At 39.0% G+C, this 17,636-nt stretch overlaps 1 protein-coding gene across 2 annotated transcripts in view; it reads left to right on the forward strand.

Annotated features, from left to right (window-relative positions):
• galnt9 (polypeptide N-acetylgalactosaminyltransferase 9) overlaps window positions 1-17,636 on the forward strand; it is a 334,018-nt gene that overhangs the window by 15,523 nt on the left and 300,859 nt on the right. For both annotated transcript variants that reach the window (XR_007428898.1, XM_007234163.4), the window contains exons 3-5: window positions 391-571; window positions 10,099-10,265; window positions 16,913-17,087. Coding sequence is in view for 1 of the 2 variants with exons in the window: in XM_007234163.4 (XP_007234225.1) it covers window positions 391-571; window positions 10,099-10,265; window positions 16,913-17,087 (523 nt within the window). In the remaining variant the exon portion in view is untranslated. The remainder of the gene's footprint in view (window positions 1-390; window positions 572-10,098; window positions 10,266-16,912; window positions 17,088-17,636) is intronic.

Below are 17,636 nucleotides of genomic sequence, written 5' to 3' on the forward strand. Positions count from 1 at the left end.
AGACTGAGGCGGAGGTGGCTGTGATTAAGTCTGATTGTTGTTTAGTCTTTATTCTTTTAGAATAAGAAAATCAAGCTATTCAGCTGCAGGAAAAGGAAGTGAACACTTTAGAATGACCTGGATTTTTGCGTTGTGCATAAAAATGAGGTTTAATTATTATTTTAGTCAGAATTACAGTACCATTTGCGTTGTGAATAAATACTAAAAAAAAATAAAAGTCATCCAAACTATGAAGAAACACTCTTCCCCTTTCTTTCCTGAGGTGCACCTGATGAGTGCCAGTTTCATCATTCCAACATTTTTGATAGTCTGTGCGTTGACTGCACTTTAGGATACTTTCAAAGTTCTTGAAATGTTTCAGAATGACTGACCTTAATTTCTTCATCCCAGGTCTGGCTAAGCCGATGGGTCTGGTGGAGGGTCCCGGTGGGCTGGGTCAGGGCGGAGCTGCGGCGACGCTGGGGGAGGACAGTCGGGAGACGGATGGGAAATACGAGGAGTATGGATACAACGCCCAGCTCAGCGACCGCATCTCACTGGACCGGAATATCCCGGACTACAGGCCCAAAAAGTGAGTCCCGCTGAGCCCAACACGGATCTCAAAACATTAGAACCACAAAATCACAAAAACTCAGAAATGTAGAACCTCAGGATCACTGAACTACACTTAGAACCACAGAAACGTATAACCTCTGAAACACAGAACCATTGAACCTCCAAACCTTAGAACCACAGAACCTCTAAACCACGGAACCAAAGAACCATAGAACCTCAAAACTACAGAACCACAGAAACTCTACAGAACATCAGAACCACAGAAACTCATAATCTCTGAACTACAGAACCACCGAACCTCATAAATTTAAAAACTCAGAACCTTAGAACAACAAAATTTCAGAACAACGTAACCTTAGAACCTTAGAATCTCAGAACCACAGAACCTTAAAACCATAGAAACCACATAACCTAAGAACTACATAATATATACACTGTTATACACTCTGTTATACACTGTGTTATACGCTGTAATACACACTAACTATATACGGTTACATACTGTTATACACTAACTACATATACTGTATTATACACTGTAATGTGCACAGAGCTATACACTGTTATACACTAACTATACACAGTAGTGCATTTCAATATACACAGAGCTATACACTGTAATAAACCAACTATATACGGTAATACACTGCATTATATGCTGTGTTGTGCACTGTAATACACACAGAGCTATACACTGTATTGTACACTAACTATATACACCTATACACTGTGTTATACACTGTAATGTACACACAGATCTATACACAAAGTTTTCCAGGTTCCAGTATCAGGAGATCTGCTGTAGAACTCTGGGGTGTGAAGGTTTGCTAACATTAGCTGAAAGTTGTTGGGGTTAATACTGCAGGCGTCTAAAGACAAACCCCCTTTCATATCCCAATCAACCTGCTGTCCGTCTGACCCTGCTGAAATCCAGGTGTGTGTGTGTGTGTGTGTGAGTGTGTGTGTGTGTGTGTGTGTGTAATTGCTGTGTAATTGGAGGGACATTGTGTAAAGGTCTTTGATGCCTGGAAGGATCAGGATAATGACGAGCATTTCTCTTTGATATATAACCTCCCATAACACAGCCGACTGAACCAGACACAAACCATACTGCTGTTTAATACAACGTTCCTGAGTCCAATGAGGCTGGTAACTCTGATAAAAGTATCCTGTGCAACAGAGAGAACTCTTGCTCTTACATTCCTGGAGTGGTCCTGATGAGAGCCAGTTTTTTCTTCATCATCATTATCTTGAGGATGCTTTCAAAGTACTCGAAATTCTTCTTTTTCGCATTGACTGACCTTAATTTTTTCTTAAAGTAAATATTTTCTTTACTTAGTTGAGTAGTTTTTTAACATAATATGGTCGAAAAGAACATTACTCAAATATTCACTATTCACTGTATACCTGTAACTCTACCTCTTCACAACTTTACAACTGATGCTCTCAAACACTTTATTAAGAGACAAGACATTCGAGTAATTAACTCTTGATGAGTTCAGCACAGCTGTTAACTAAAAGCCTGAATTCCAGGTGACTCTACCTCATAAAGCTGACCGAGAAAATGCAACAGAGATGTGCAAAGCTGTCGTCTGAGTAAGAGGTTCTACTATAATTCCATGTTTTTCTTTATAGTCTGGATGCCTTTAGTATGAATATACAATGCAGAACATTTAGAAATAATGAAATATGAATATATCTGAATATAAGGTGTCCAAACTTCTGGGTGGTTCTGTAGATATATATATGATAAGCACAAAATATAGTCAAACGACAGGAATGAAACTTGCTGAAACAAGTCTTCTTTTTGGTCATGGTGTGGTGCAATTTCATATGATTTCCCTTAATTGTGTTTGGTACAGACACTTTAACAGCCCAACCTTACATCAATGAGGTTCTGCAATCAGTGGCCCCACCCAATTTTTCAACAGGACAATGTTCTTACACATACTGCTGCTTTTTCAAGAACTTCGAAGCCTTGAAGACAAAACTAGAAGATAATATACCATGTATAGCTGCATCTCGTTGTAAATGTGAAGGATGTGTTTCTGTTGGATGCTCTATCAACAATCCTATACCCCTACCACACAACCTGCAGAAACTGAATAGCATGACAATCCCACACTTCTTCACTGCCTCCGTTTAATGGATGATGATTGTATTTTGTTCATATATGTTGTTTTTAAAAGGAATGTTTCTTCATTGAAAGCTAAATCTTATTAATTTTTAGTTATAATAAAGGTTTACCAGTCCTCCGGTTGAAAATCTACTCCCTCAGTGGAGTTCAGAACCCGTGACCTCCAGTTTCTCCACCCTCGGTCATGCGCTAATACATATTTGCGCAGCTTTTGTATGGAAACGCACGTTGCATATGAATCAGTGTCTGCAGTACGGGCGCTGGGACCAGCGGGAGGGGGAATAATAACATCACGCTGAGCTGGCGCAAAAAACCCACCGCATTAAAGCCCCTATCAATCAAACACCTCTTTGGCTGCTTTGTTTGCTGAAACTGTATGCTGTTAAGGGAGAGTTATAAAACGCGGTGAATGACATTTCGCTGTAACTGGGATCATTTCTTATTGCTTCAGGCAGCGGCACAAAGGAGGCCTGGCTGGGATGGCGTGGGTTTATTTCAGAGAAGAAAAACTGCAGCAGAAAAATGACAGCGGGACTCCCATTTTTTTCCTCATTCCTTCACGCAGATTTAACGACAGCATTTCTGTTATTAGGTGCAATATAAATATATATATATATACAATGTGTACCATAATTCCCCTACTGTTCTATGAAAAAGCTCTTAGAGGCTAATAGGTAGGTAGATAGGCCTGTCATTATTACATAAATTTCATTATTGACTTATCATATTCATGGTATTATACTTACATTAATAACTTTCATTTTAATTTTCATGAGATCATATATTGGGTTTTGTGTTTAACATTCAAATGCACTTATTCAAATAAACTGTGTATATAGAATAGTAAAAATAAAAGTATTTAAGCAAGTCGGGCAAGGACCAATGCTTCAATAACTGTGACTCCATAAACATTGTTAGCTCTTTCCGATCAAAAGAAATCTGGAAGGTTCTGGAACTGGTTCCATTCAGGCTTCCGTTTAAGAACCGTGGTGTTTTTAAGGGAACCGGCCCACTTTTGCCCACCAGTTTTAGTGGAACCACACAACAGCCATCTCTTGGCTCTTGGTTCACACCGAAGAACCTACCATATATAACCTACTTTGGTTCCAGTTGGAAACTCTTTGGGTTCCAGAACATATTTTTTTTTTGGTTGGTAAAAAAATGCACCAACCAGTTTAAAAGAGTTAATTGTCTTTAAAAGGATGTTTTTCTTTGTAATGATATAAGGATATCACTATATTAGTTGGCATTTAATGGTTGGAAAAAAGCCAATAATATTGTTTATCTCCATAATTTCTGGGACAGCATATTGTTACAGGCCTATTTGGTAGTGTACCTTCTGTTGAGAGATCATTGACTGTGAGACACGCCTTTACAATGCACCTAAAGACAAAGATTTTGCCCAGTTGACAGGCTTTAAGAGGATGGGCGCATCATTGGACTGAAAGAAGCATGATGGATGTTTTGACATATTGCTCACCATCTATGCATTTCATCTACCTGCCACAATCGTCTTCATTTGTAGTATTGTTGTAAATGAGAAATCTGGACTGCTAAGGTCAAGAACTGAATCATATTTAGCGATGAATCGATGGTCTGTTGCACATCGATGGTCATGTTCACATTTGCTTCAATCCTGCCTTTGAGGTGGACTGAAAAGTTCACACTGTAAACTGCAGATTTGATTGATGATCTGTTGAGCATCGCTTATCACAGTCGGTCACTACTAGTAGTGATTCGAAGGACACTAACAGCTCAGCTGTAATGTCTCCAGCATTACAATTTAAAGGTATTACCACCCACAGTGCACAGCACATAGTGCAGTGCGTGGTAATGATCGTGGTTGGCAGTGTCTGGCTATAATTGTCCATGCAAACAAACAAGCAGAAATCATATGCACATTCAGTACCAAATCAACCAACTAGAAATGGTTTAGAGTTTAGAAGCATAAAATCAATAACCTGTGATAATAAATTCCAAGCACACTTTAGCAAACATCTAAAAATACCAAAGTTAACAAGGCCATAGCATCCATCGATATCAACAATAGTTTGATAGTTTAAAACCTTGTTAAATCCCATAGCAACTGCTTAGCAACTAATTGAAAGTGGACACCACTTAAGCTGTTCAATGTTTGTGTTTTTTTTTTCTTTTCCACTTGATTATTATGTTTATTAATATATAACTGCATTAATAGTTGTGTTAATGCCCAATAAACACTTGCTTATCAACTCATGATTTCAACCATTAAGCATTAATATGGATTAAAATTGCAATATCTGTGTTAATTAATGTGTCTAAGTTATTTATGTCTAATTGTTAGAACTTTCATTTATGTGCATTGTAGATTCAGTTCCACGTTTGTCCACTATAGTGAATATAGTTTATATATTATGTAGTGTATATAGTTAATATAAGTCGTAATGGTGAGGATAGGATACCTTAAGTGTTATTTCCTCTCACACTTTTACTGCTTTATTACTGCCTACAGGAAAACAAATTAGCTGACAACAGTCACACACACACTCTCTCACATACACACAAACACACACACACACTCTCTCACATACACACAAACACACACACACACACAAAATTAGAATGCTGTGGATGTGAGTGCACACGGGAGTGGCTGTCCTGCCATGCTGAGCTCCATCTGCTGAGAAAGAGAGAGAGAGAGAAAGAAAGAAGAATAAAGAAAAGAGAGAGGAAGATAAAGAGAGATAAAAAAGGTGAGAGAGAGAGAGTGATACAGAGACAGAGAGATGTAAAGAGAGAGACAGAGAGAGACAAAAAAAAGATGAGAGGAAGATGAAGAGAGAGAGAGAGATGAAGAAAAGAGAGCTAGTGTAAGACAGAAAAATATAAGAGGAGAAAGGAAAGAAAGAGAAAGATGAAAATGAAGAGAGATATAGAGAGATAAAGAGACAGAGAGGTGAAAAGAGAGAAAGAGTAACAGAGAGAAAGGGGAAGATGAAGTGAGATAAGGGAAGGTAGATAGAGACAATAGTGAGAGTGATACAGAGACAGAGAGATGTAAAGAAAGAGAGACCGAGAGAGAGACAAAAAAAAAGAAGTGAAAAATCTGAAAAGAGACAGTGAAAGAAATAAATGAGGAAAAGATAAGAGGAGAGAGGGAGATAGAGACACAGAAAAAGAAAAGAAATAAAAAGATAAAGAGAGATGAAGAAAGGTAGAGAGAGACAATAGAGAGAGAGAGAGAGAGAGAGAGAGAGAGCGTGTGTGTGTTTGTGTGTTTGTATATATATATAGCAATGACTGGTCATAACAAAGAGAATGACTATGAATAAATTACATCTCTCTCTCTCTCTCTCTCTCTTTCACTCTCTCTCTATGCTAATATGGTATTATTATTATTGTTATGAATGCATGAGTGAGTGCGGTATGAATTACTGATACAAATACAGTTAGTACAGTTTCTACACAGTCGTATATAAACGGGGCGTTTTTCCGAGCCGTGGGATGAAAATCTCTTTATGCATCAATCAAACTGCATCAGCAGAGGAATATAACTATAATATTCCAGCTGGAATTGCTTATTAAATCTGAAAGCGGCTGCTATGCTTTGTATAACCTTGATAACATAAACTTAATGAAACACAGGGCACTGGATTAAACACAACCTGTACTGCACTGAATACACTTAGTGCACCATGCAGCTTGATTTAGGGCGTGTCAGTGTGTCTTTGCTATCGTAACGTCGGGAAAAGTACACCTTGCACGGCTCAAAACAAAAATGCAAAAGGCATGTGCTTATTTTCTTAATCAATCATGGGTGTGTTTAATTTTAGGCATCAGCATGTCACTTGCTCATCATTACTTTTAAGAGTCAGGTGAGCTCTGACTTTGGCAGATTGCTATTTTAATGGTGCAGCTCCCTGGACGTTTCCAACGCTTCTCAGCAGAGGAAACTGACCTGCTCTTTCATGCTCATTTATTATCTTAATTGTGGGGTGCACAGTATGTGCATTGAGTATGCACTTGGGATGCAACTGCCAAGATAGCAATGAACGTCTGACTGTTGACTAGGTCTGTCCAGGTTTTATTCAGTCAGTGGAGCACCTGTGTTTTCTGTTGCAGAGATATGCCAGCAATACGCCATAAATATACCTGAACACACCTCATTTTTAGACCACCACGCCCATCAGTGTAGATATATTCAGAAGCTATTGCTATTTAAACAAAGCAAGCAGAAAGCATGAAAATAGACTGTTGTAATCTGCCAAACCTTAAAAAATAAGATTGCTATATACTCTATACTTAATAATTTTAGTGTGTAGTATGCAGTAAGGATGCAGCCCTTACACACACTCTCACACACATGTATGAACAAACATAAAAGCTATAAATCTTGAGGTCCTAAGTGGCAGTTTGCAGCATTTAAAGCTAAAAAGAGCCCTGCTGTTGTATATCTGTTATTGAACGGCCTCAGAATCACTGTAATTTCACTCCAGTTCTGCTCTCACAATCAAAGCCTGCTTTCCTCGAATCAATTTCCAGCTATCTTCAATCTTCTGTCTCCAGCATAGAGAAAGCCTTGGCCTCCTCCGTCCAATAAACAGCAGAGCAGGAGAACAGGCCTTTGTAGATCACTGCTTGTGTTAAATATTGATTTTTAACCCAGGAAAACTGCATCCAGAGAGAGTGAAAAACAAGGGTACAGTTTCTTACACTGACGACTCGCCGATAAATCATTCATACGCTCGGTTATTAGTCTGTATTCAAACTGATTTTAATCACAGCTGATCCATTTTGGACTGTGCTCTGACCTTTACCTTCACCCAGAGCCTGAAACATTCAGAATTAGTTTTTATTTGATTGATATATTATAGTTTTTTATCTTTTTATATTAAACATTCCAACAGCTTTCATTAACAGACACTCTAATTACACTTTAATACATCTACACTTCTCCTTAACATCATAGTGCTAGTGGCCACTTTATTAGAAACACCCTACACTTTTGTTCTCCGTCAGTGGACACTTTATTGGAAACACCTTTTACCCTTAGTGTTTCTGTATTTGCCACTTTATTAGAAACTACTTAGTAAAACAAGTATTTTTGTGCTGCTACACTGGCCAATCTTTTAGAAACACCTTTTAACCTTACATACTAAATAATTGTTAGCCAATTTATTAGAAACACATACTGTACATTTGTGCCTCCTCACTTTGGCCACTCGTATTAGAAACGAAAGCATCAAAAATCATTTTTTCTGAGGTCCCCAGTGATCTCCTTTGTTCGCGCCATGATACACTTCCAAAAACATGTGTTGTGAAGAGAACACTTTGATAGATCCCTGTTCTTTAAATAAAACAGGCTCCGCCCACTCACACCTGACTGTCATCCCATTGATTGAAAACACCTGACTGAAGTTTCACCATCAAATTAACTGCTAATCCTAGAGGTTTACGTAGTTTTGCCACTTACAGACATGTAATATTGGAATATTGGATTGAATATTTTTCAAAAAATAAATGAGTAAGTATAATATTTGTGTCTATTTTGTATAACTGGGTTCTCTTTGTCTACATTTAGGACTTTTAGGACTAAAATCTGATGATGTTTTAGAAAATTCTAAGCGCTGCTACTATGATCGGGAAATTGCTGGTTCTATTCTTGGTCATGTAGCTTGCCATCAGCTGCCGGAGCCCTGAGAGAGCAAAATAGGCCTTGCTCTCTCTGGGTGGGTACAGTAGATGACGCTCTTTACCTTCATAATTCTTAGGGTGATGTCGATCAGCACAAGGCTGCGTCTGTGAGCTGATGTATCAGAACCGAGTCTCTGCGGTTTCCTCCGAGATTGGCAGCAGTTCGAAAAGAGGCAGAGTCTGATTTCACATATACCAGAGGAGGCATGGGCTAGCCTTCACTCTCCTGGTGTTGTAGCATCACCAGTGATGGGTGGTGCCACTGAATGGGTGGGACAAGCTAAATTGGGAGAAAACTAGAAATAAAATTATTTAAAAAAAGAAATATAGAAAATTATATATTATATAAGGGTTTACAAACTTTCAAGCACCAATCACCTAAGTTTCAGCTTTGTTAGATGCACCTACTGTACTTTTGTGCCTCCTCATTGTGGCCACTTTATTAGAAACACCCAATTTTATGCTTTTTTGCTGTTTTGTGGTTGTGTAAGTGATGATGAAACGATACAGTGTGTATTTGGGTTAGATCTGGGTGGAAACGTAGAACCTTCATTTATCAGGAGTTGTGTTGAGGACCGCTGTTCTGTTTTGTCTTGTTAAATGGGTTTTCAAAAATAGCGGCGCTGAGTGTGGAGTGATTACTCAGTCCAGAGGACGACCGGGCTTCGTCCTGTTTGTCTGTTCAGCAATTAGTACAGTACTTTAACGTGTCTAGGGACTGAGTCCTGTGTTGTGAAAAAAAATCAGGGCATGGTATTTAGAAAATACTTTGATTAGATTAGAATTCAGTTAGCAACACCATAGCATCCACTTTTCAATATGAAAGAAACCACTAGAGATACTAAAGCGACCACTTAGCAACACCATAATATTCATCTAGCAATTAGCAACACCACTGCAACCACTTGTGTTGCAGCACCTATGAATGTAACCATGTAATAACACCCAAGGAACCACCAGGTGACCACTTAGCAACATTATAGAAATTATCTCAGATTCTTTAGGAGCTACTTAGTAACAGCATAGTATCTACCCAGCAACCACCGAACAACACCACAGCAAGCATCTGGAGTACAATAGCAACTGCCTAGAACACCCTAGAAGCCTCCTGTGATACCATTTCAATCACATTACATCATTATACTTTAGTGAGCAACTATAACTGTTTCTAATAACTATTAAGTTATTAGAAACTTATAACTATATATAACTATATATAACTATAACTGTTTCTGATATAACTATATCTAACACCGCCATATTTGATAACACTGTAGCAACCCAACAACACCATAGCAACATTGTTTATTTTGGGCTTACACATAAGGATCTAGGATTCTTGTAATTAAAACAGAACGCAAACATCATATATTGGTTCTTCAGACTGTAAACTTTGTGTTTTTAAAAGAGTATCTGCTTTACAATATGTTGCTGACATATGGTACATCTGTACACCATATCAAGCATTTAGTAGAATACCAAAGGAACTGCTTAGTAATGCCTTATTAACCACCTATCAACCATTTAGGAACAACCTACGAACAACTTACACAGTAGCAACTAGCAAAGGTATCATAGCAAGAATTTAGTATTGCCCCATTAAACTACCATAGTAACCACCTTTAATCTCACAGCAATTGCTTAGCAACATCATAGCAACCATAGAAACCAGCTGCTCACCGTCATGTGTTGGTTCTATATAATGTAAACTCCTGTTGATCTCTGGTTTACAGGTGTAAGTTGTTGACGTATCCCGAAGACCTGCCCCAGATTTCTGTGGTTTTTATCTTCGTGAATGAAGCCCTGTCCGTCATCCTGCGGTCCGTCCACAGCGTGGTCAACCACACCCCCGCCCACCTGCTGAAGGAGATCATACTGGTGGACGACAACAGCGACAGTGGTAAAATTTTTAATTACAATATTGATAAGTGTTGATTAGAGATCCAAACGGTGTTCATTCTGGCCTAAAACCATGTACTGCTAAATACTCTAAATTTATCTGGTAAATTGAATACTCTAAATTGCCCAGAAAATTGAATACTCCAAATTGATCTGGTGTGTATGTGTAAAAGTGTGTGGTATGTATGTAAGTTTGTGTGTGTGTGTAAGTGTGTGTGTAAATGTATGTATGACTGTGTGATCAGATATGGGTTGGCACTCTGTCCTGGGTGAATGCTGTAGTGCCCGATGCAGTCCTCCAGGTGGACGGTTGTTTCCGGTTGAGAGTACGCTGTGCGCTATTGGCTGCCGCTTCTCACTGGTTTGTGGATGAGTGTTGATGTGTGGTTGATATGGAGTTTCTAGGTATTAAATAGTGTTGTGAAGGTTTCATATGGTGTCATGGAGGATTTCATTACTGCTATACATGTCTTGAAAACATTTTACCCAGTTGGTAGACTTTGTGAAGGGGTGCATCATTAGCCTGAGGGAAGCGTGATGGTCATTTAGACGAATTGTCCTCCATCTAGGCCGGATGTCAGTCTTCCACCCTTTTACACATAGCAGCCAAGCATACATTGAATAAAAAGCAATTTTTTCTTTATTTGAGGCGAACATTTGTTGGCAATACCCAAAATAGTTGGCAACTCAAAAATCATGGCCAAAATCATGTAATGTGAACTTGGCCTTATGTAACCTAGGTGCTTGATATGGTATTGTGAAGACTGGTGTAGTGATTTTGCCGAGTTGACGGACTTGAAATGGGATGGTTGTTTCAACGAATTGCCCACCATTCAGTCTGGCCATCGGTCTTCCATCAAACATTGAGTGAGGGCTAAAACTGTGTAGTATGAACTTGGCTTTAGGTAACCTCATGGTTGATATGGTGTTTTAAAGGTATCATAAAGGGTAAAGTAGTGTACCTCTTGGTGAGAGATCATTGACTGCTAGACATGCCTTTATGATGCACTCAAATACATTTTGCCTAGTTGATAGGCTTTGAGATGTGGTGCATAATTGGACTAAGAGAAGCAGAATGGTCGATTGGACCAATTGGTCACCACCTGGTCTGGCCATTACTCTTTTAGCCCACGAAAATGCCAACTGAACAGTGATGTGACTTGGTCTTTAAAGGCTTTTGTTGGCCAAATACCCAATACCCAAAAGAGTTGGCACCTCAAAAATGGCCTTGGCTGACCAAGGTGGTTGATATTGTGTTGTGAAGGGTTCATATGGGTAGTATACCTCTTGGTGAGAGATCATTGACTGCTAGACATGCCTCTACTGCACGTTGATAGACTTTTAGATGGTGCACCTCATTGGAATGACCTGGAGAGACCTAGAGCAACCTGTCTACAGGGTATTCCTGCCTTGTGCTGAATGGTTTAGGTAAGAATAAGAACATGCACACATCAGATAATAAGTCAGATAATAAGTGTATCACTGAGTCAGAGCTGATCGTTTGCTTTAAAGCCGTATCCCTCAGTAATAAATGCAGATAAATGCAGTGTAAGTGTTGCAGTGCTGCAGATACGGGATTAGCGTCCCTAAGGCCCATTATTACTATATAACAACCCTTTGCTAAGCATTTAACTACATCGATTTTCTTAGCTTAGTCATTTGTTCACGCAGTAGCGTCAGATACCTCCTGCTTTAGTAAGCAGATTGTTCCTCCTGATCCCCGGGCTTTTAGATGCAGGCCTGTATTTATGTATTTATTTATTTATTTGCTTTCGTGGACGCTGTATCTGCGAGATAACAAAAAGGAATGGGCAGCAGAGAGGAAAAAGGAGGAGCCGAGCAGAAAGACAAAGCCAAACCCTCAGGGTCCAAACTCGCCAGTGCAGCAATGCACTCTATAAAAAGCCAGAGGCAAAAAAAAGACAACGGCACAAATAACCCCGGCATGATCTTCTGTCCTTCCCTCAACCAGCGAAGTAGAGCTCTGGTTTCTGTGGTGATTCAACTGCTGCTGCTGTACTTACATCGCATTCTAAACACTTACAGATCCGGACCTTCGCAACACTATATCAAAACTACACGACACCTTATCAACCACCCTCTCAAAGTCAGTGATCTTTCACCAAGAGGTACACTTCCCATATGAAACCCTTCACAACATCATATGAAATCCTCACCAAGAGGAACACTACCCATATGAAACCCTTCAAAACGCCATATGAAATCTTCACAACACCATATCAACCACCCACTCAAAGTCAGTGATCTTTCACCAAGAGGTACACTTCCCATATGAAACCCTTCACAACATCATATCAACCACCCTCTCAAAGTCAGTGATATTTCAACAAGAGGTACACCACCCATTAGATAAATCCCTTTAGAAAACCATATGAAACATAGTTTGAGTGTATCACAGAAGCATGTCTAGCAGCCAACAATATTTCGCCTAGAGGAACACTATCCATATGAAACCTTCACAAAACTATGTCAAAACTTCACAACACCGTATCAACCACCCTCTCAAAGTCAGTGATATTTCTCCTAGAGGTACACTCCCCATATAAAACCCTTCAGTACACTATAGCAAAACTTATATAAACTTAGCACAATACCATATCAACCACCCTCTCAAAGTCAGAGATATTTCTCCTAGAGGTACACTACCCATATGAAACCCTTCACAACATCATATGAAATCCTCACCAAGAGGAACACTACCCATATGAAACCCTTCAAAATGCCATATGAAATCTTCACAACACCATATCAACCACCCTCTCAAAGTCAGTGATCTTTCACCAAGAGGTACACTTCCCATATAAAACCCTTCACAACACCATATCAACCACCCTCTCAAAGTCAGTGATCTTTCACCAAGAGGTACACTTCCCATATAAAACCCTTCACAACACTATAGCAAAACTTCACAACATCATATCAACCACCCTCTCAAAGTCAGTGATATTTCTCCTAGAGGTACACTCCCCATATAAAACCCTTCAGTACACTATAGCAAAACTTATATAAACTTAGCACAATACCATATCAACCACCTCTCAAAATCAGTGATCTTTCACCAAGAAGTACAAATAGTACTAAGTCCATATAGTGTTTTTAGAGCAACCTTTTGAGCTAACAGACCAGAGGCTACTGTTTGCAAGACATTATTGACTTTAAGATAGTTTTTCAAGAATTTCAAGTAATTAACTCTTGACGAGTTCAGCACAGCTGTTAACTGAAAGCCTGAATCCAGGTGACTCTGAGAGTTAGTTTGGGTGACTTAAATATATAAGATTTAGTTGTTAAAATTGTACTGTTTCTCCAGTATGAAATGAAAGTCATATCTTCCCAACTAACAAAATTAGCAAATCTTAGCATTCTCCTTACATTGGGGCAACATTAAACAAGGTCTTTAAAACGTTCAGTTAACATATTTGTGGGAATGTTTCGCTCCTAAGCTTTGGGAGAAGTAGATAATGTTAGATAATTCTATCCAAGGTTGTGGAAATGTTCTATATTAGTGTAATGCTGCTGGATTAGATGTTGTTGTAGATGTCTCCTGGTTCCGGAGAGGCCGTCGGAGCCGTGGGTCGGCGGTGCTGATTGGCAGCGCCGCTTCGTGTGCTAATTTCATGCCCTTCTCCGCAGACGTTACACTATTAATATTCAGGCTGGCCTGCTCGACCTTTCCATTGTGCTGGAGCTCGTCCCCCTCGTGTTGAGTGTCGGTTCCTGAAGGAACAATAATACCGGGACAGAACAGCAGCTTGGTCGAGGCCCGGTCTCGTGTTCTGTTCTTTTCCGGGTGCTGAAGGTTATCTCGCCGTGTTCTCGCTCGCCACTGTGCTGAATGGAAACACTGTGGGGCGAGCTTTATAATAGAAGCCACCCTGAGCAGTGTGTTTATATTAAACCCAGGAAATAAACGAGACAAAATTAAAAATCACTGCTGACACCAAGCTACAACCTTTCATATTTAATCATAATTAATGACATTTAGCTGACCTTTATATTCCTGAGCTTTTACTTAACCCCAGTCTGCACATGGAAGGCAGTGGTGTTATTCACTGTTGGATTAGTTGGATTCGCTGTCCAACTGATACTGTGTGATATGACCTCAAATCAATATCACAATTAATTTAGTGCAGTGATAAAATGAAAGATAAATATTTAGCCGTCAACTATCTCTCACCAGGAGGTACACTACCCATATAAAATGATGACAATTCTTCAGTCGCCAACTGTTAAGAGATTTCTAATGTAGCTAACTAATAATGAACAGTGGTAGCTCATCAGTTAATACTGGAGCTAGAAGGCTAATGTTGCTAGTAATTAGTAATAAAAAGTATAGTGCTATAATTTAGCACTGGAGCTATAATGCTAATATTGCTAGTAACTAGTAATGAAACTTAAAATGCTATAATTTAGCACCAGTGTATGGGATAGATAGATAGACAGACAGATAGACAGACAGTTGGCTAGACAAATGGACAGACAAAGAACCATACCGGTAGACAGGTACTGTAGATAAATAGACAGGCAAACAGACAGATAAACATACAGGTAGCTAGACAAATGGACTGACAGGGAATTATACAGGTATACAGGTACTGTAGATAGATGGACAGACAAACAGACAGACAGGTAGAAAGATAAAAAGGGTGGACAAAGAACCACACAGGTAGACAGGTACTGTACATAGATAGACAAATAAACGGACAGAGAGACAGACAGATAGACATACAGGTAGCTATACAAATGGACTGACGGAATTATACAGGTATACAGATACTGTAGATAGGTAGACAGACAAACAGACAGATAGACGGACAGATGGCTAGACAAATGGACTGACAGGGAAACATACAGGTAGACAGGCACTGTAGATAGATAGACAGACAAACAGACAGATGGACAGACAGGTAGAAAGATAAAAAGGATGGACAAAGAACCCTACAGGTAGACATATACTTTTTATAGACAGACAAACAGACAGATAGACAGACAGGTAGATAGAAAATTGACAGACAGGGAACCACAAAGGTAGACAGGTACTTAAGACAGATAGACAGACATGTAGATACACAAAAAGATAGACAGGGAACCATACATGTAGATAGGTATCATAGATGGATAGACAAACAAACAAGCAGTTAGACAGACAGGTATAAGGACAGAATGACAGGGAGACATGTACACCCTACAGGTAGACATATACTTTTTATAGACAGACAAACAGACAGATAGACAGACAGACAGGTAGATAGACAAAAAGACAGACAGGGAACCATACATGTAGACAGGTATCGTAGATGGATAGACATACAGACAAACAAGCAGTTAGACAGACAGGTAAAAGGACAGAATGGCAAGACAGAAAGACGGCTAAACGGACAGACAGGAAAATACACAAATAGACAGACAGACAGACAACCCTAAAGACCATAAAACACAGGCCATGCATCGTAAAAAACCTTGAAATAAATATACTGTAATAAAACTATAGGAATATAAAGGTTTTCTGTTCTCAGTGAAACAGCTGGATCTCCACAATGAAGAATTATGAGCCGGAGATGTTTTATACAGCCGCCGCCGTAAACAACGCAGGATTAAACTAATATCCATCCATCACCACACGAGTAGCGGAGGAACTGAGGATTACAGGAATATGTGAGGTTCTGCTTCTGATAGATGAATTATGAGCTGAGCTGCTCCAAACATATGGAGCTGAAATAGCAACTAATGAAACTCCTAAATCTCGTCTTCTTGCAGCTCAGCCCACAGTCTTCTCCAGCACATGCGAAAGATTCTCAATGAGGTTAAGATCTGGACTCTGTGGTGAACTCTCTCAATCCATGTGTGAAAATGATGATATCATGCTCACTGATCCCTGCACTCTTTCACAATCTAAGAATTCCCCATGAATCCTGGAATTGTCCTCTTGGAATATTCAAATTTCTTCAGAGAAGAAAAAAATCCATTGATGGAATAGCCTGGTTTATATTCTTCCGTTCCTCCAGAATACAATCTTTACGCGACCTAGCAAACTGCAGCCGTTTTTGCTGGTTATCCTCAAAATTGATAAGGGCTTTTCTTAAAGCTACACAGCTGTTTAGTCCCTTTAATCCATTGAGTTCCCTTCACTGCATTGTGTGCATGGTAAAGCTCTTACTTTCACTATTAAACAACATATCCCTGATCAGGTCTTTCCACATGGTTGTTTTTAACAAATGAGAAGCTACTCCCTGCATCTGTTACGTTAGGGTTAAATTTAAACTTAAATATATATATAAAGCAGATTAATAGATAGATAGATAGATAGATAGATAGACAAGAAGACAGACAGGCAGACAAATGGCAAGACAAAAAGCTAAATGGATAAAGAGACAGATAGACAGACAGGAAGACAGAAAAGAATACAGGTAGATAAACAAAAAGGTAGACAGAAAAATGGCAAGACAGATAGATAGACGCAGACTGAAAGACAGATATATAATCTCACAGGGAGCTAGACAAATGGGCAGACAGAACCATACTGATAGACAGACAGACAGACAACCTTAAAACCATAAAATAGATTTTGTTTAGAAATTAAAGTTGTCACAGTTTTAAAATCAAATATTTTTTTCGTATGTTGTTTTTCAGTGGAGCTGAAGTTTAATCTGGATCAGTACGTGAATAAGCGATATCCCGGCCTGGTGAAGATCGTCAGGAACTCGAAGCGGGAGGGATTGATCCGGGCGAGGATTCACGGCTGGAACGCCGCTACGGCGCCTGTGGTGGGATTCTTCGACGCTCATGTTGAGTTTAACACGGCCTGGTGAGTGAACTGCTGCAGAATCTGATCCAAAACTTCAAACCCTATTTTGCTACCTTGTACCACACCAACTATTAAAATAGCAATGCGCCAAAGTCAGAGCTCACCTGACTCTTAAAGGGAAAGGCAAGTAAAGAGACATGCTGATTGGTTTATTTCAAGCCCAAGCGCACCCATGATTAATTAAGACAATTAAGGTGTACTTTTCCCGTCGTTGCGATAGCAAAGACATACTGACACACCTTAAATCAATCTGCACAGTGCTTGTTTCATGGCTCAAATGTAGATCGATCCAGTTGAGATATTGGTATTGGATATATGTACTGTATATGTAAACATGACAACATAAAGAACATTTAAAAACTTTTTCTTAAAACTGAATTATTAAATAATAAATATTTTAATGATAGTAAAGAATCCTTTTATTGTTTAAAGTCCAATTAAAAAAAATAAATTAAAATGTTTTTTTTTTTATGAGTTTCTTGAGTAATAGTTAAATATACATATTCAAATCAAATCAAATCAAATCAAATTTATTTGTATAGCGCTTTT

This window comes from Astyanax mexicanus, chromosome 22, assembly GCF_023375975.1.
Source record: "Astyanax mexicanus isolate ESR-SI-001 chromosome 22, AstMex3_surface, whole genome shotgun sequence".
NCBI lineage: Eukaryota > Metazoa > Chordata > Actinopteri > Characiformes > Acestrorhamphidae > Astyanax > Astyanax mexicanus.